A 20,553-nucleotide genomic window follows, 5' to 3' on the forward strand; every position below is an offset into this window, starting at 1 on the left:
TATTCAACTTTATCAAGACCATTAAGATTAAAAATAAAAAATAAAACAATTTCTGAATTTTAATTTTCATTATTTTTAGTGTAATGTTTGTTTGGTTGGGGACTGTTCCCATGTATAAAAAGTTAAATATAACGTATTATAGTGAAACATACATATAATGTAATTATTAAATTCTGAACGTAAACAAAACAAAATATGTATGCATATATTATATCTTACAGAAAGAGATAAAATATTTCATAAGTCTATCAAATCTCTTTACATTCTAACATCACATGATTCAGTAATTGTAAATTGGTTTTATGTCTAATCTCTGGTAGTTTCTGGTTATTTATTCACAATTTTTTTAGAACCTATAGGCAATTGAGACTTATTGTAAAGTAAGACTATAATGAACTGATCTCTAGAAGTTTTTTGGCTATTTAGATTGTTGAGTTGCTGTCGTATAAAGCATACAAGGTACATTTCCTAGCTTTTATTTATAGTGCTTAAGTATGTGGTTCTTAAAATACTTGATGTATAAAAAATTCTCATTGGGCTGGCATGTCCCAAATGGAAAGTAAATACAAAAGTTTTCAGATGTCTACAATTCTTATTTTCTCACTACATTTGATATTAAATATCATTATCTATAAAATATTCTAAATACCTAACATCTTCATAATATATGTCAATGCCTCTAAGTAATGCAGATATAATTGGTTTTTTTTTAAATTAAAATTTTTGTCACATTAAATCTTTATCTTTTACAACAAATAGATTAATAATTGGATGTTAAAAGATATCAATGGATATAATCATAAATAGTCCCCTTAAAAATTTTATTCTGTGATCTTTAGTGTTTATACAGATTCATCTACATTTTAAAATTTAAATTATAAATTGGAATTTTAGTCTTCTTAACAAAACATTTTGACAGCTTTTTAAATATCTAAAATTCTTCCTTTTTTCAATGAAAAATTTAAGGTTCTAATAAATGAATAAGTTAAATATAAAAGTTAAACTTAGTGAATAAAAGAAAAAACACACAAAATCTCTAGATAATTAATATTAAAAAGATGTAGAGAAAAACAACCACAAACAAAACATGGTCAAGATTGACATACTTGGAACAGGAACAAAATTGTTGAGGTAATAAGTTTATATGGGCTCATACAAAGTTTCAATTAATGTCAAGCAAACACAGATTAATTAGTTTTGAATGATTAAAATATTAGTAAGATGTAACACAGGACTCACCTCTTTTTTTTTATAACTTACTTGAAATGTCTTAGTATCATAAATTCTAACATTGAGATCTTTTCCTGCAGTAGCAAAGTTAAAACCCTCACAATCGAAATCTAAACAGTTGATTTCATTATTTTTCTCTGTAAAGAAAAAAAGAACATAATTGAAGGCTGTATTGTAATGGTTCTTTTAAGATAAAACAATTAACAAGTTAAAACTACTAAATTATTATCTGAAACATTTTAAAGCATAATCGATTATTAGGCCGTACAGTGACCTATAGTTGTTGATTTCTGTGTCATTTTGGTCTCTTGTGGAGAGTTGTCTCATTGGCAATCATACCACATCTTTTTTTATATATAATAATATAAGCAATTCTTCTAATTCAAATTAAAACATCTTTCAAGTGAATCTTCCATAATGTTTAGTTTGTTTGTCACAGAGCAAATTCCTGTATTGGTTTTGGTTCATATTACAAATCATTATCTTTCTGCCAGAATTTAGGATTTTAGGTGCTGTTATTGATGTCATTTGTGCTTTTGTTGTTCATAAAATCTATGTCAGAATGTTGATCAAAGAGATGAATAGTCTAATGAGGTTAATTTCCTTACGACTTATTAGATAAATGTGTTAAATGAACAAATTAAAATATTTCTTTACACAGGATTGGAATGTGTACATAATTTTTTGAAAAATGCCATGCTGGCGCAACAACTTTTTCCGTTAAAAAATGCAGGTATCCAGTTAGCCCAAAAGCATTTAATGACATTAAAAATCAGCCTTTAGTAAAAGAATTTTCTGGTAATTAAAAATTGATATAGATTAAAAGAATTTTGATTACAATATGTGATTATTTTCACATATATATCTCAATCTATTTTTACCTGTGATTTTTTCTGTGACTGTTCCATCTTGTGTATTACATAAGAATATCAGGCCTTCAGATGTACCAGCTAACAGTATGTGGTGCTCCTTAGGATGGAAACGCAAACACATTATCTGGAAACCTCCATATCTAGTCTTTCTTAAGTCTTTAAGAAGTTCTCCTGTGGTTGCGTTAAATAACTGAAAATAAAAAAGATAAAAGGGATTTTTTAATGTGCTATTAAAGTTCACAAGATACAGTGTGCAGGAACACATGTCACCCTCCCTGGACATATTGTTCTGACTTTGAGTTAAACAGTCTTTGCTTATATTTCAGACTGCTGTAAGCAGCAAATACCAATTATAATGCAACATTGTTTGTAATGTTCATTTTGATTGTATAACGTCACCAATTTTCATGGCATCGATTCACAATTGATGCTATGAAAATGTTAATTTGCGACCATCAAATCACCAATTGATGACGTCGGAGCTTAAAATACAAGTTATCTCCTAATTTTAGAGTCTTTAGCTGGGAATCAAACCTACAACCTTCTGCACAGGAGGTTAACACACTATGGTAAGACTGTCAAGCTGGTAAATTGGTTTTTAAAAGTATAGGCCTCAATGAATATGATCTCAAAATATAACAGAATGAACAAAGTTATTCTAAATGTTCATCATCTATACTATTAAACGAGAAGACTTCATTTTGGGTGACGCTTCTCTTCTTTCCAAAATAAATTAATCAACACGCCTCTGTGTCCTATAGGTACAGTGCATAGTCGCATTTGTCATCCATTCATATGATTATTCAGATTGAGTTATTTTGAGAGAAAAACGAGAAAAAGGGCATCCGGATATTGTCCCATCATTGGACCAAATTTTAAGTCAGATTATACTTCCGGTTTGCGTTTTTCTGTATACTTTGAACATACATATACTATGAATAAAGCGTATTTTCAGAATTCTATCTGTTATCATTTTGGTCACAGAGTTTATTAAATAGAGAGGGTCTGTATACTATATCAATGACCACCATGGATCGATTAGAAAACTTAGAATTGAAAGTAAATACACTTTATTTATATAGTGAATGTTCATAATATACAGATAAGCGCTAAAATTATTCATGTGCACTTTTGATACCTTTTCTGAAATTCTCCAGTCATTAAATCTTTTACAAAATTCATTGATTACAAAAAAAAGAAGATGTGGTATGATTGCCACGTTGACAACTCTCCACAAGAGACCAAAATGACACAGAAATTAACAACTATAGGTCATCGTACGGCCTTCAACAATGAGCAAAGACCATACCGCATACTCAGCTTTAAAAGGCACCGAAATGACAATGTAAAACAATTCAAACGAGAAAACTATTTTCCTGTCCCCAATAACCTATGATTTATGATACTTTTGCTGAAATTCTCCAGTCATTCAATATTTCACAAAATTCTTCCAACAACACTTTACATACTTTAAACTACGCTCTGAATGCCCGCGATTTCTCGGGTGTGTTCTAGTATTGTTCAAAACAACTTACCCTTATGGCACCATTGCCGTAACCAACAGCTAATGTTTCCCCATCAAATGAATACTGTAGACTCCAGATACCACCTAATTCACTGTCAAAGGGAATTTCTTTAATAATATCTACCTTGGAGAATTTTTCTGGCCATGGTCTACCTGTAAGTATACAAACAAAGCTCAACTAAAAAAAAAAGGTCAATATTCTAGGTACTGTTAATATTAGTATTGATGATTTCAACTTGACTTTTTACAAGATACATTTGCTAATCATAAAATTAGAAGTATTTGTGACTTTGCCTGCAACACAGCTATATTCACAAACTGCAAACATACTGTTAGCTGGTACATCTGAAGGCCTGATATTCTTATGTAATACACAAGATGGAACAGTCACAGAAAAAATCACAGGTAAAAATAGATTGAGATATATATGTGAAAATAGATTGAGATATATATGTGAAAATAATCAATAAAAATAGATTGAGATATATATGTGAAAATAATTCAATAAATACCAATTCTTGATACTTATTTATATTTGGAATTATATTTTGTATTTGTGATTTAAAATCAAGATCAGTATTGAAATATACAAACTAGGTTTTTGATCAAGGTTAGGTAGGCATTGAAGGTTTTCAGAAACCAATGTCAGATCAACGAGGATCAGGCCTAGCTGCCAGTCATAAGTTTTTATACATTCCCTTGAGTACAAAATGTGTGCTCAAAACACCAACTTAAGTATTTTGATTGCTTGATTTCTGAGTTTGAGTATGATAATTGTGCTTAAAATTTGAAAGACTGCAATTCCTGAGCAAGACATGTACACTCAGGGTCTCCACTACAGTACTGTAAATTCAGAAATTATTGTGAGGTTTTTATTATTGCCAAAATTGCAACAAAGTTGTCCACGCAATAATTTAAACTCACATTTTAAAATATTTTACATGAATTATTAAAGCAGGATTTTCCTCAAAATTGTAAAAATTAAAATCGCATTTTAGTCTAAAATGACAAAATCGCAATAATAAATCCACGCAATAATTTTTGAATTAACAGTAATCTCAATACCTAAATTATGAGCTGTTTGTACTGATACACAACTAGTGAAATAATAATAAATAATTCTAGTGACAAGTTTTAAGCAACTGAGTGCTTATACATTACAATGTTCAAATAAAACTGTAATGAACATCTATAAATAAAGATAGTTGGTCCAATTTGTAATAAAGTTGTCATAAAACGTGTTAACTATCCTTAAAGATCTTTACTATCTAGAGTTAAATGTACTACAAATCATTTTCTACAAATGTAGTTTGTAACCTATTATAATAAATCACTTTCAATAAAGTTTTTAATAACAAAATCACTTTTAAAATGAAACTTTTTGTTATGATTGCCTTCTACTGGTTGAAGTCAGATCTGCGTCATTTGGTCTTTCTGTGCATTAAAATTCAAATACCACATCTTCTTATTCTTATATTATTTGATAGATAGCTGAAACAGCTACTATTGCAGAAATTCATATCTTTAAAACAAACATTATAAGCTTAACAATCATATCTCTGACACCTTTTTCGTTTTCCTCAAATTCTTACTCAAACAGAAAAGTTATGCAACTACTACAATTTTAAAGTCATTAATTTATTAATGAAATCTAGTAAATGGAAGAGGATGCAGGAAACTTTGCAAATTGTGAGCCAAGATGGGAACATAATAATTGTTCAATTTACAGTAATTGTCTCCATAAAGGTATATGAAACATCCAAACTTGGATATATGGGTTTCTGGAGACACCAACATGACCACAGACCATACAAAAATTCAGGGGAATTTCTCTCAATTGTTTAAGCAATAATTTAAACAGCAAATTTTTTAAATTAAAGAGTTTATTAAAAATTCTAGAATGAAGATAGATTTCAAATCAAATATCCTCAGATATTTTGTTATGTAAAAAACACATCTTAGTTTAACATCATGATATCTATCATCACTAAAAGAATTAACAGTAGTGCAATATTGAAGTTAAAATTTATGTGATTATCTCCCCTTTCACATACAGAATTGGGATAACAGTTCATTCTTTACTGCATATCCTCAGCAAGTGTTCTACATTGTGCAAAGTGCCATCAATATTGGTTTAGCTGTTTAGGGGGGGAGGGGGGGGGGGGGAGTTCTTTCAAGGCACATGAACAGACAGAAAACAGGGTGATATATATACCTCAAAGATTTGTGTTAAAAAGCAAACTTCAACTATTTCATGGCAATCAGTTTTTATTCAAAATTGGTGAAGGATTTCAGAGTTCCTTAAGAGAGAACCATTAACCTTCAGTTGGAACTTTCCTAGTCAATTAGATTTGGAGTCAAATGTACCATCAATATAAAATACAGAAGTGTGACTTCTTTGAAAATTCGGCCACCAAAGCCCCAACTAAAAAGAGATATGGTATGTAAGACCTGAACTTCGTGTACATTAAAGAAGGAAACATACTGTAATCTTTTCTTGGCCTGATAATAAAGTTATAACTAAGAAAAAAGCAGGTGTGGTATGAGTGACAATGAGACAACTCTCCATCCAAGTCACACTGTAAAAAATAACCATTATAGGACAAAGTATGGCCTTCAACAGGGAGCAGTAAATCACACCAAACAGCAAGCTATATAGGGCCCAAAAATTACTAGTGTAAAACAATTCGAACAGGAAAACCATCAGTCTAATCTATATAAAAAACATTAACAAGAAAATAGAAACATTAATAATTATTAACCACATCAACACGTTTCTGACAGGTGCAAACAAATACAGCTGTTTAAATGTTTAAACAGGCGCCAACCTTCACCCTGACCTGAAAAATTACAAGAAACAAAGACTCACTAAAAATATATCAATTGAAATGGCTAAAACTCAATCAAAAAGACATATTATCAAAAACAAGTAAACATACATTGAACGAATAAATTAAGTATGCAATGTAACTGCCGATAATCATGATCAACACTATCCATTCAAAAGACATATTATCAAAAACAAGTAAACATACATTGAACGAATAAATTAAGTATGCAATGTAACTGCCGATAATCATGATCAACACTATCCATTCAAAAGACATATTATCAAAAACAAGTAAACATACATTGAACGAATAAATAAAGTATGCAATGCAACTGTCGATAATCATGATAAACACTATAGAAGTTAGCATATCACATACATGAGGGTTTGGATGGGGTTAAATGATTAAAGAATAATGCCCTCAAAAAATGAAGATTAGAGAATAATTGGCAAAAAAAATGAAGATTAGAGATAATTGGCAAAAAAATTGAAGATTAGAGAAAAAAGTGGTTAATTTTTTAAGATTAGAGAAAAAAGGGGGTTAATTTTTGAAGATTAGAGAAAAAAGGGGTGAAAATTAAATGTTTACAGAATAACAGACCCTCCCCCATCCAGACCCTCATACATGTGTTAAATATTGAATGAGAAAAATTCTGTGTAAATATCAAGTCAATAATTTTATATGCATCAAATCTATCACATTTAAATTCATTGCAACAAAATCAATAGCAGAATTGAAATTCAAGGTTTTATTTCAAAAACAAATTTTAATCTGTCGCAAAACACAATGAAATGATATTTTTTTTCAATTTTATAATCTCCTCAGACAAATTGTATGAGCGTTTCAAGTACATGTAATCCCTGTCTGATCATTTAATTCTGTTTAAATTTTCCAGTACATTAAAATGAAATTTATGATGTGAAATAAACTGTTACGTTGTACACCTGCTGGTAATGTAGTCTTATGTTTCGTTCTTATGTTGTACTGTTATACCACTGTCCCAGGTTAGGGGGAGGGTTGGGATCCCGCTATTATGTTTAACCCCGCCACATTATTTATGTATGTGCCTGTCCCAAGTCAGGAGCCTGTAATTCAGTGGTTGTCGTTTGTTTATGTGTTACATATTTGTTTTTCGTTCCTTTTTGTATTTATATAAATAAGGCCGTTAGTTTTCTTGTTTGAATTGTTTTATATTGTCTTATCAGGGCCTTTTATAGCTGACTATGCGGTATGGGCATTGGTCATTGTTGAAGGCTGTACCGTGACCTATAGTTGTTAATGCCTGTGTCATTTTGGTCTTTTATGGATAGTTGTCTCATTGGCAATCATACCACATCTTCTTGTTATATTATGTCAGTCTTCATCTTTTATATAAGCTTTGGATTTCAAATATTTTGGCCACAAGCATCACTGAAGAGACATGTATTGTCGAAATGGGCATCTGGTGCAAGAAAATTGGTACCGTTAATTTTATTTGAATGTATTACTGTAGTACTAGGTTCAGAAAAATTAAATATCACTATTTTTTAGAATGGACAAATGTGATCATCAATACGTATTATTTCGATTTCATGAAATCTGCATACAGTTATATGTATCAGATATCAGAATGCCAGTTCTTATAATTATCATTGCCACACTTACCAAGTCGAATTATCAGGAAACATAAAAATCATATATAAAATGATCTGAATTTACAGTACTTAAATAAGAGGGGAAAAAAATTACTATCTTTTGGTTTGTATAAAATGCAATCAAGCATTGTTAACACTATAGCCTTTTCATCCTTGATTAACTTGAGAAATAAGTTTCTCCTATTGCTTAACCTGTTAAACCCTACACAAAAAAATCTAAGAATGGCTTCCGCTGCTGCATTTTTTTTGTATTCATTCATTTAAGAACAATATTTTCTTTTCAGACTGATGTATCTTTTTTATAATAAGAGATGAGAGCATGAACTGAATATTATACAATTACTGTCTTTTGATAAGGTTAATATGTGGTGTTATTGACGTTTGGAAAAATGATATTCACTGAGGCCGATGGCCGAAGTGAATATCAGTTTTTCAAAAGTTAATTAAACCCCATATTAACCGAAACAAAAGACAGTAATTGTTTTATTCCATATTCTGAGAGAAGAAAAACGTATTTAATGACAAACATATACCAAAACAAATTTTACATGAAACATTTTACCATAACGTTGCATGTAAAAGATGTGACGTTTAGCGCAGTGAACACTTTCTCAGGTGAATATGCTTTTTTATTCAAAATCCAATTCATTTAAAGAAACCTACTAAAATAATACCAATATGGAATAATATGCAATTATTTAAGTAAAATTTAAGCTACCTGCATTTTCAGGTACTTTTTTTGTAATTAACAGGTAAAAGGTGTAAATTATTGAATTTGTGTTGAATTTTGAATAAAAACAATTTTTAATCTCCATTTATTTGGTTGTTTTATCTGTCATATAATAGGGAGGAGTTGGAATCTTTGTGAAAGATCTGATATTTAAAATTTTCAATGTTTCGGTAATTGACAAGTCGGTCGATGGAATACTTGGACTAAAATTCGAAAGCCGCAATACAGATTTCAGTTTTATAGTTTTCGCATGTTATTTGCCTCCTGAAAATTCAAACAGAGGACGTGATGCCCAAGGATTTTTCGCACATTTGCTTGCTCAAATTTACATGAATAATGATAGCGATGACTTTTTTCTTCTTGGTGACTTTAATTCACGAATTGGATCCCTGTCAGAACTGTTATTCGAGACCGATGAAATTGCAAAAAGAATCCAAATAGACAAGTGTATTAACCAGCACGGGCATGAATTTATGGAATTTCTAAACGAATCAAAATTTTGTGTACTGAACGGTAGATTTGCCGACGGGGATAATTTTACTTCAATTTCGAAGAAAGGAAAAGCGGTAGTTGATTTCATATGTGTCCCGCAGGATATTTTTCAAGATATAAGTTACTTCAAGGTGTTAACGGTTCAATCGATTGTTGATGACTTTCAATTACACGATCTTATAGGTGCCAAGTCTAAATTGCCTGATCACTCAGCTATTGTGGCGGAATTCAATATCATGCGTCACTGCATCGCAACACAAACAAAAGAAAAACGCAACTCAAATCTTCGTTATAAACTTAATCAGATACCGTTAGATTTTATGACTAGTGATATTCAACGGTCTGCCTTACTTACTTTAATAGAAAACATCGAGCGTTGTAGAGAAACTCAGGATAATATTGATAAAATCTACAATGAATTGTGCGAAATAATTTTTTCAGAGATGAACGATAAAATTCCAAAATTCGAGGACAATAGCTCTAAGAAACGTTACAAAGACAGAAAACCGTATTGGAATGACAATTTGATGAGTCTTTGGAACAAGATGTCGATTAAGGAAAAGGAATTCACCCACTGTAAAGGAAATCGTAATACAAGAGCGTCATTACGGAACAGTTATATACAAGCCAGAGATATTTTCGATAAAACACTGCGACGAACCGAAAGAACATATAGAAAAATGAAAGCGGTAGATATTGAAGCTATGACTACGAAAAAACCGAACGACTTTTGGGAAAAAATTCGCAACCTCGGACCGAGAAATCACAAGTCTATATCAATAGAAATTGTCGACGAAAGTGGGAATATAGAAACAGATGAGCAATTAGTGTTGGATAAATGGCGGATTGACTTTGAAAATTTGTACACCGGAAGCAATAGTGACGAATTTGATTATGAACACTATAGAACTGTCATGTCACACAAATATCTACTAGAGACTAACATGGAGGATCCTTTATTTATACAGAATGAATACTTGAACCGAAACATTACATTAGATGAAATCCACGATATCGTTATGCACTCAAAATCAAAGTCGGCCAGTGGTTTCGACGAAATCCCGTACATTGTACTGAAGTTTCCGATTGTGATAGAGACTATATTAAAACTATTTCAACTCATTTTGGACACTAGCCTTATACCGTCAATTTGGAGAAAATCTGTGATATGTCCGATACTTAAAGATCCTTCATCGGATGCACGAATGCCTATGAACTACAGAGGTGTAAGCCTGTTGTCTTGCATAAGCAAATTATATAGTGCTTTTATGAATAAAAGGATAACATTCTACTTAGAAAACGAGGACATACTGGCAGACGAACAGAACGGCTTTAGGAAAGATCGATCTTGTGAGGATCACATTTACACACTCAATTCTATCGTCCGCAACAATAAATCACTCTTTGTGGCGTTTATTGACCTCAGAAAATGTTTTGACTTCATAGACAGGGATATGATGCTATATAAGCTACTTAAAAACAACATTGATGGCAAACTGTATAACTCTATCAAAAGCATTTATCAGAATTCCGAATCCTGCGTCCGATTAAATGGCAAGCTTACAAGTTGGTTTGACTGTAAATCCGGTGTAAAACAAGGGGACAATTTATCACCAACACTTTTCTCTATATTTATTAATGATTTGGTTAATGAACTGAACGATCTAGGTGTAGGAATCGATTTAGCTGATAAGAACTTGTCAGTTTTATTGTACGCTGATGATATTGCACTGATAGCTAAATCAGAATTGGACCTGCAGTGTATGTTGGATAAACTTCATCGGTGGTGTAAACAATGGCGAGTCTTGATTAATACTGACAAATCGAAATGTATCCACTTTCGAAATGGGAAATCCAAACAAACAGAATATAATTTTAGTGTTGGTAGAAATTCTTTAGAAATAGTGAATCAGTATAAGTACTTAGGTGTAACATTTAGCTATAATGGCAGTTTTTTATTAAATGCGGAAATACTTGCTAAAAGTGCTGGCCGAGGACTTGGACACATAATTGGTAAAATACACGGATTCAAAGACTTTGGATATAAATCGTATGAGAAATTGTTTAATTCTTGCATTGTTCCTATACTTGATTACTCGTCTGGTGTATGGGGGTATCGGAAATATCAATCAATAGACAACATTCAGAATCGAGCTATTCGGTACTATTTGGGAGTTCATAGGTACGCACCAAATCTTGCTATACACGGAGATATTGGTTGGATCCCGAGTCAATATAGACACTGGAAAAATATGGTTAGATATTGGAATAGACTAATTCGATTTGACAGAAACCGCATTACAAGAATAGCATTCGACTTTGATTATGAACGATGTGAAAATAATTGGTGTAGCGATTTAAAGGATATTTTCTACAAGCTTGAATTAGGACATTATTACGAACTGAAATTACAGGTTGATATGTCATTGGTGGAACTTAACATTTCTCGTTTTTATTCAGACATTTGGAGTAATTCTATCGAAAGCGTCTCAAAATTACGTACCTATAAGACATTCAAAACTATTTTCGAAACTGAACACTATATTGAATTAAATTTAAGTAAAATTGAACGGTCGTACTTGGCACAGTTAAGATGTGGAATTTTACCATTAAGAGTTGAAACAGGCAGATATTCAAGTGAAAAACCTGAAGAAAGACTTTGTATTTTTTGTAATCTTCAAGAAGCCGAAACTGAACTACACTTTATCTTTAATTGTCCGCTTTATTTGAATTGTCGAAATAACATTTTTGGTGAACTTTTAACTACAGAACTCTTCTTAGATCTGAATCATGAACAAAAACTGAACATTTTAATGTCTCTTCACACAAGAAAATTAGCAAAATATATCGTTCGTGCATTTCATATCCGACGTCAGGTGCTATATAATCTATGAACATTTAATTTTTGTGTATATTTATTCTAACTTTTTGAACTTTAATTTCAAATGATTTGAGAAATTGTGTATATATACATGTATAACGTGATTATGTTTAACCTTACTGATATTTTAAAAAGGTGACTTATAGGTCCAATGGGCCGGGTGTAACTTTGACTATAAACTTTGTAATTGTATTATATTTATGTTCACAAGTCACTATAATAAACAAATTACTTACTTACTTACTTATAATAAAGAAGACACCTGCGTGGAGTCTAGATGAAAAAATCTATTGTCATTGCAAAATATGCTGCAAACAGAAGTGGTGGGTGGTGTACATAATTGCGGCATATGCTGTGTATATAGAGGGTTAACACACAGGATCTTTCTGGAAAAATCCCAACTTAAAACTTGGAAAATTGCTCCATTGAAAAGTGATTTCTTTTTCAGAGATAAATTGAACATCAGTTGAAAAACAGGTTATAATGAAATATTGTTGCTGAATAAATAATTGAGCATGCAAACTACTATGTTTGTTTCCAAAGATGTGTTTGATTGAAAAGACAAACTCTGTTCAACATGTTCAATACTATATCTTAAGCTACCTGTCCTTATTCTTCTGTACAAGCCTTTTCTACTCAAATAACTAAGAAAATTCATTTTGTGCTATAAAATTGAGAATGGAAAGGGGGAATGTGCCAAAGAGACAACAACCCAACCATAGAAAAAAAAAACAACAGCCCACAGGTCTTCAATGTAGCGAGAAATTCCTGCACCCGGAGGCGTCCTTCAGCTGGCCCCATATTTGTTTTAGGGCGGATAACTAGTATGAGCCTTTGGGAAAGTTTGAAGGGAATTTTATATCATATACATGTACATATATAATAGGTGTTGATCAGTTACCATTGATATCTGGTGAAACTACTGCACTGAACTAACTCAACAACTTCTAACCTCTTATATCAAAATAAACAATATTGTCTGAGTCTATTCTTTCTTAATGATCTAAAAGTAAACATCAGCCAGCTATATATTTGTCAATGCACTTATTGTGACCCAGACTGCATTTATAAGGCCAATTTTATATTGATGAAAAGTTGATAGTTTATAAATTCAATTGCACAATGTTTGTGCACTCTGCAACCAAAATATGCATGTATCAATGCAAACAACCAATTCAAAGATTTGTTATCAGTTTTATTTCTAAATGAAAAGGCATAAATTTTGCAGCTGTTAATTTTATTGAGAAAATGGTGTGTTTAAATAGTGTCTTTTAGCCTGCAAGTAAAATTATTAATTACCAATAAATCTATTTCATTTACAAAACTGTGTTCTGTAAAAACATGCTTTTTGCATATATATCAAATTCATTTCCTTGATTGTTAATGCAATTAATACTAGGAATCAATTCCATGAACAAAACCAGCAGGGACAATCAATTTCAATGTCAATACTGGCAAAGAGCTTTTTATTCCTACTTGGTAAAAGTTAGCAATTTCTACAAATGTAGAATGTACAAGAAATATCAATTTAAACTCTTTTAAAAAAAGTTTAATACAAATAACCATTGACTAAACTTTTTGGGCCACTGTATCAAATATTAGAGCATATAGCTATAGGTTATAACGGGAGGGTAACAAGCAGTTCCTCTACTGCCTTTGTTAGTCTTGTGTGCTTTTTTAAATTTGGTTCAATTATATGTTTTGGAGTTATTAGTGTGGTGTCTATTGAACTGAACTAGTATACATTATTGTTGGAGGGCCAGCTGAAGCCTGCCTTCTGGTGCAGGATATTATCCTTGCATTGAAATCTTATTGGTGGCCTTGAGCTGTTTTCTGCTTTTTGGTCTAGTAAAGTTGTCTCTTTGACATTCCCTGTTTCTATACTCAATTCTATTTACATGATTTAGACAGTTTGGTCTTGATTAATTGGTTGATTTTGGCAAAAAAAATTTGATGAACCACTTTACATGTCTGTACCTTAAGCTTCATGCCCATTTTAATCATACTATACAGTATGAAAAACTTAAACAACAAGACCCCCCTCTTTTTTTTTGGACAATCAATGCATTTGAATGGGAGCATATAGTTGGAACCCCCCCTTTTTTAAATGGCTTGATCCGCCCCTGGTTTATAGACATGATAGTCATGATAGAACACAATACTCTGTTTGCACTATAGTTTTATGTTTCTTTAACCTCAGTCTGATTAAAACCATTCTCCATTATCTTGTGTTTTCCATAAGAACCTTGAAGTTGGGAGCAAATCCTAAACTGGTACATATGCCCTTGAATTTTTACTAGATAACATTTTTGTTCGCTTTGGGGATTCCGTATATCGTCAGATTATCGGAATTCCAATGGGGACTAACTGTGCACCACTTATTGCGGACCTGTTTTGGTATTGTTATGAGTTACAATTTATGACAAAAATAAGCAAAGACCCATCGAAACAACATCTGATAAACAAATTTAATAATACTTTTAGATATTTGGATGATATTTTGGCTCTCAATAATGACGACTTCAGTATGTATATTAATGAAATTTATCCTGTTGAACTTACTTTAAATAAAGCTAATACTAACAATGACCACTGCCCTTTTCTCGATCTTGATATCTATATCACTAATGGAAAGCTGAATACTAAAATTTATGATAAAAGGGATGATTTTTCATTTCCTATCGTTAATTATCCGTTTTTAGATGGTGACGTTTCCTTGTCACCATCTTACGGTGTTTATATATCTCAACTTGTACGATTCGCTCGTGTATGTAACAATGTTTTAGATTTTAACGAGAGAAATTTATGTATTACTGAAAAATTATTACACCAGGGTTTTCGATATCACAAACTAGTCAAAACATTTACTAAATTTTATCATCGGTATAAAGACATTATTCGTAAATATAGCTCAACATGCAGACTTTTAATACGTTCAGGTATTTCACATCCAATTTTTTATGGTAATATTCTTTATAAAGCACAAAGGTGTCAGTATTCACCTCAGAAACTTACAAAACCTTTGAATAGATTTATTAAGAAGGGATATAATTACGATACTGTTGTCAAGTCATTAAAGATTGCATATTTTGGCGTTAATATTGAGTCATTGATAAGGTCTTTGCATCGGAACTAAACACATTTATTCTAAAAACAGTTGTTGGCATGACACGGGTTATGTTCTTCTCATATATGTTATGATGGTATGATACTAAACCCCTAACGGGAAGGATTGTGCCTGATGTTCATATGATGAAATCATAATCTTTCAGTCAGTTTAGTTGAAGTCTGGAGCTGGCATGTCAGTTAACTGCTAGTAGTCTGTTGTTATTTATGTATTATTGTCATTTTGTTTATTTTCTTTGGTTACATCTTCTGACATCAGACTCGGATTTCTCTTGAACTGAATTTTAATGTGCGTATTGTTATGCGTTTACTTTACTACATTGGTTAGAGGTATAGGGGGAGGGTTGAGATCTCACAAACATGTTTAACCCCGCCGCATTTTTGCGCCTGTCCCAAGTCAGGAGCCTCTGGCCTTTGTTAGTCTTGTATTATTTTAATTTTAGTTTCTTGTGTACAATTTGGAAATTAGTATGGCGTTCATTATCACTGGACTAGTATATATTTGTTTAGGGGCCAGCTGAAGGACGCCTCCGGGTGCGGGAATTTCTCGCTACATTGAAGACCTGTTGGTGACCCTCTGCTGTTGTTTTTTATTTGGGCGGGTTGTTGTCTCTTTGACACATTCCCCATTTCCATTCTCAATTTTACATGTATATATTTTTAATATTTCACATCATTGTGAACTAAAGTTTGTTTTAGTTTTAAGTTGATGTCACAGACCAGAAGTTAATGCATGGTAAACAAATTTCAAGTTCAGTGAACCATGAAATCTGGGTTAAAACCAGAATTTGGCATATAATCCAAATAATTAATAAGTTGAATTTATGGACCTGGTATGATCTTTGATTGAACTAATGAAATAATCAAGAGCAAATGATTTGTTTATTATAAAATCACTACCTTGGTTAATTCAAATTTATATATAACTATATGTTAGTATTCAAATCTACTAAAAATGTGGATAAACATATCAGTTGTGAGGTTATATTATTAAATCCTTTAATGGCTTTATTTCTGACCCTTGCTCTACAAAACAATGCAAGTTCTCTATTTCAGAATTCAAGGGCAATAACTTGCCCCAGATCAAAAATTTAAAGTCAGATTGATGATCTTAGAAAAATGTTGTAGGAAAAGAACATAGTTATGTAATTCATATCAATAAACACAAATAAACTGAAGCAAGATACATATAATATTAGAACAAAAACAAGAACATAAGACTATTAAGCAATCTGAATATTTTTAATTTTTCTAAAAACAGAAATTTTAAAAATAACGTGGATTTTTTACATCCTTCAAGCTCATTATATAACAACAACCTAATTTCATGAGAAAAGAGTAAATTTTGTATGACAAAATAAAATCAAACTTTTAAAGCTTAATATTCTATATGATAAAGGAAAATTCATATGCCTTATTATGATTATTATAATTCATATATGAAACTAATAAAATATAAATTATAGCAACATATGTACTTACCTTTTTCTATACATTTCCCTGCTTGTAAATGTTTCTCCAAATTTCTACGAGCCATTATCTAATTAATACTGCTTTATAAATAAAACACCCTGTAAAGTCAATTGTTGACAGAATCAAGAGATGTTCTTGTGAGTATCCTATTTCACAATAATTTTATCACTTTTGCATGTCTCAACCAGATTGCTATAAAAAAAATCTGAAAAACAAAATTCACGTTATTAAAAATATATTTATTTTAAAGTCCAAATAACTTATCTACATATCTAAATATGTGAATTGTATCAACTTGTTTACGTCCGACTTATATGTAAAAATTTAAAGTTCTGTAACCTGATGCAGTGTGTTATTATACTAATAGTCAAATATTGATTGCAAAATTAAATGTAATTTAATGGTCTACTTCAAGACATGAAAGTGTTTTTTGACACTTCCGACATTCCATTTTTCAACAAAAGTAATGACTGCAAAATTATTACTTGTTGTGGAACAAATAATCAGAAAAAAAATATAATAATTGTGTTTCACAACAATGAATAGATAGTTTTACTTAAATGAACGTTCGATTTTATTATATAAATAAGAGATGTCTTTATCTGTATACAGAAAGGTACAGATACAAATAATTCATTAAAGCTATTCAGAGCACGCTCGAGCACTTTGAATTAAGAAATAGGATCTATCTTAAAAGGATGTTGACTTGTCAAATGAATTTTTTATCACCTCATAACAATCAACTATTATTTTCTGCCTGACTAGATAATAAATAAAATTCTATTTCATTTAAAATTACATTCAATGAATGCATTGATTTTTGGCTTATGAATAAATTTTGCTTTCAATTTTACTGTACTAATTTAAACTTATTGAACATTAGTGAAAAGATTCTGAAAACCTCTGGTACAAACTGCTTGCAACTTATCAATATAAAAAGAAAAGAAATGTACAGTCAAAATGATGTACATGTATTTGAAATATACCAACCAAACTAAGGCTGCTTAAAGCCCTACAAAATGGAGAGAACTACATATTTTGAGTTGGCTAAGGGAGCTACCATTTGATTTTTAGAGAGGGGGGGGGGGGGGGCTAGGATGAAATTTGAAAAAAATAGGCAGGATAGGAATTTTGAGTAAAAAAAAGTCAGGATAAACTAAAAAAAAGAAGAAGGCAGGACCAATTAGAGTGATAAATAAAAAGGCAGAACAGAGTTTACAAGTAAAAAAAAATGCAGGACAAAATTTTTCATCCTAGCCCCCCCCCCCCCCCCTAAAAATCAAATGGTAGCTCCCTAACAGAATAGAGTTGTTAAATTTGTCTTTTTTTATGGCTTGTTTTCTTTAGTTATTTTAATATTCTATAAAAGTTATGAAAAACTCTTTTTTCTCTTTAACCTAACCTGAATAGTGAATATTTTCACTCAATAATTGAAAAACTATGTAATTTTTTACTTACAAAATATAAAAGGAATCATTAAAACAATATGGATAGGGGAGATAATTAAAATTCAAGTGGTACATGTAAATCTGCTTATATTTCAGTCTGCCCAGTGTTCAAGATCAAGTCAAATGTGAAAATTAAGTTTCTCTAATGTTGGTGCTATTTTCACATTTTCTGACCGGTGTGAGAAAAATATTTCTCCTCACTAGTGAAAAATCTTATCCCAGCAAATGATTGGTTGAAATTTAATTATGACATTTACATGTAATTTCTTGATTTCTTCGGAAATTCCTACTGTGATGTCATAAAAAAAAGGCGACCATGCCTGCTGATGTCACATATAAAGTATGTACACAATATTCTGCAAATTTTTGAAAAGGAAGAGAAAAATCATATGAGAAGCAGATTCCAATACTATAACTTGTGTTATAATTTAAAATATTTCACCACTCTCAACACTTAAATTTAATTATTTCATAAGCTCTACAAGCCTGGGGCTTTAAATATTAAAATTCTACTGTCTCAAGTGGAAATTATATTGTAACACACTTGTCGCAGTTATAGTATCTATATTTAAAGTTTTATCCTGTCCGGTACTATAGAAAAAATTTCACACAGGGACTGAACATAAGACTTTGGCAATTGTAGCCCACAGCTTAAATTTTGTAGCCCACATATATAGTCCTATACAAAAAAAGCAGAAATTTAAGTAGCCGACACAAAGTTTTAGGGGCCATTGGCGAATGGGCCCCTGCTAATTTCAAACCCTGTCACATAACATTTCATTGCATATAAGAAAATATTACCATCAGTCCATCATTGGAAGTTAACCAATCGAATTTCTCCCCTTATTAACCTGTGTACAAGTTTTAGTAACAATGTATGACCTCAAGTTTAATTTCAATAGAAACCCCAAATAAAAAATAATTGTGGTTTGAAATACCCAAGACATATGTTTATGACCAGATGACACAGAAATGTTTAATACTGCAACAAAATGTAGGATTTATAAATAACCTACAACTGTCAAAGTCAAGGGAATATTTTTTTTCAACCTATTTTCGTATACAACCGGATGTGACGTACCATGATTTGGTGGTATTACACCTATAAGACACAGATTGATAACCGTTTCTGAATTTGGATAATTTCTTAAAAATTGGAAAAAAAGATTGTTTCAAAAGCAAAATTAGAAAGTACAAACTTCTACATTTATCAGTCATATCAGAAATATTTTCAACTTTGTATGCATGGTTTCAGAGAAGTTGTGGCTCAATGAAATCGATCTCTTCCTTTTGCAATTTTATGTTTAGTAGTATATAGATACTCAATAATTATTCTACTTTGTGTAATAAGTCCAAACAGCCTGACTTTTGATCATTTGAGAAAAGAAAAATGTTATAATACCTGAATTACTTTTGTTTTGTAATCTATTCCAATGTCTTCTTTTTTATCTATTTATGGATTGATCCACGACACTTTTCCAAAATCAGATCGAATCTTGATGATCTTATCAGCAGAAATTTTACTCAAATGACAATCTGATTTTGTCTTCAGATTATCAATTCTCACCATGCACAAACAAAGTTCAAAATAATGTCAAATAATATAAAACTCCTTTACATGTACCTAATTTAACTTTAACTATAATGTTTTGACAAAATATTGACAAATGTTAATACCCGATTTTACGCAGGATACCAAAATAATCTGTTTGGCAAAGGTCTATGTAAACAGTTTAAAATAGCTCAACAAAAAACATTGACTTATTTAATCCTTATGTAGTCTCAAATATAGATTAGTTAAATGGCCAAAAACATCTAAATAACCTTTTAAAGATCAACGACTGTACAGATGTTATCATATTCTGACAATGTTGAAACTTGCTATAATTGTGAAAATTTTCTTTTCAATTATTGTAAAATTGTAAAATTGTTTTCACTAATTTTAAAAATCTAAAGGACTGCACATGAAAGTGAGAGTTGAAATTTTTCAATGGATCTTTAAATTCAAAGTGCATGTAAAATTTTATTTGAATTCATTGTTATGAATTTCAATAAAATTAATTCCGCCTGTTTGAGTTAATTATATTAAGATCAATTGAAAGTTCACCTAAAATTTCTTGTTTACTATGAAGTTTTTCTTTTTAATTCTTATGACAGAGAATATCCTTTGGTAATCTAGAAATTACAGAAAGACAATACATTGATTTTCTAGAAAAGCTTTTGATGCAGAATTTAAAAGATTTCACTGAATCTTATTTGAGCTTTTTGGGGTCAGAGAAAGCGAAGTGACGGTCGGGAAAGCGACTTCTTC

General features: G+C 31.0%; 1 protein-coding gene across 2 annotated transcripts in view; it reads right to left on the reverse strand.

Annotated features, from left to right (window-relative positions):
• The window catches only part of LOC139488984 (uncharacterized), a 30,659-nt gene that overhangs the window by 7,132 nt on the left and 2,974 nt on the right, over positions 1-20,553 (reverse strand). Inside the window, exons 1-5 of one of the 2 annotated variants that reach the window (XM_071274983.1) lie at positions 19,645-19,965; positions 16,804-16,999; positions 3,638-3,780; positions 2,112-2,292; positions 1,261-1,367 (exon numbers count right to left, since the gene is read on the reverse strand). In XM_071274983.1, the coding sequence (XP_071131084.1) occupies positions 1,261-1,367; positions 2,112-2,292; positions 3,638-3,780; positions 16,804-16,858 (486 nt within the window). In that variant the 5' untranslated portion in view covers positions 16,859-16,999; positions 19,645-19,965. Of the gene's footprint in view, positions 1-1,260; positions 1,368-2,111; positions 2,293-3,637; positions 3,781-16,803; positions 17,000-19,644; positions 19,966-20,553 lie in introns of those variants that run through there. The other variant, XM_071274982.1, reaches the window with a different exon arrangement.

Source organism: Mytilus edulis, chromosome 9, assembly GCF_963676685.1.
Source record: "Mytilus edulis chromosome 9, xbMytEdul2.2, whole genome shotgun sequence".
NCBI classification, from domain to species: domain Eukaryota; kingdom Metazoa; phylum Mollusca; class Bivalvia; order Mytilida; family Mytilidae; genus Mytilus; species Mytilus edulis.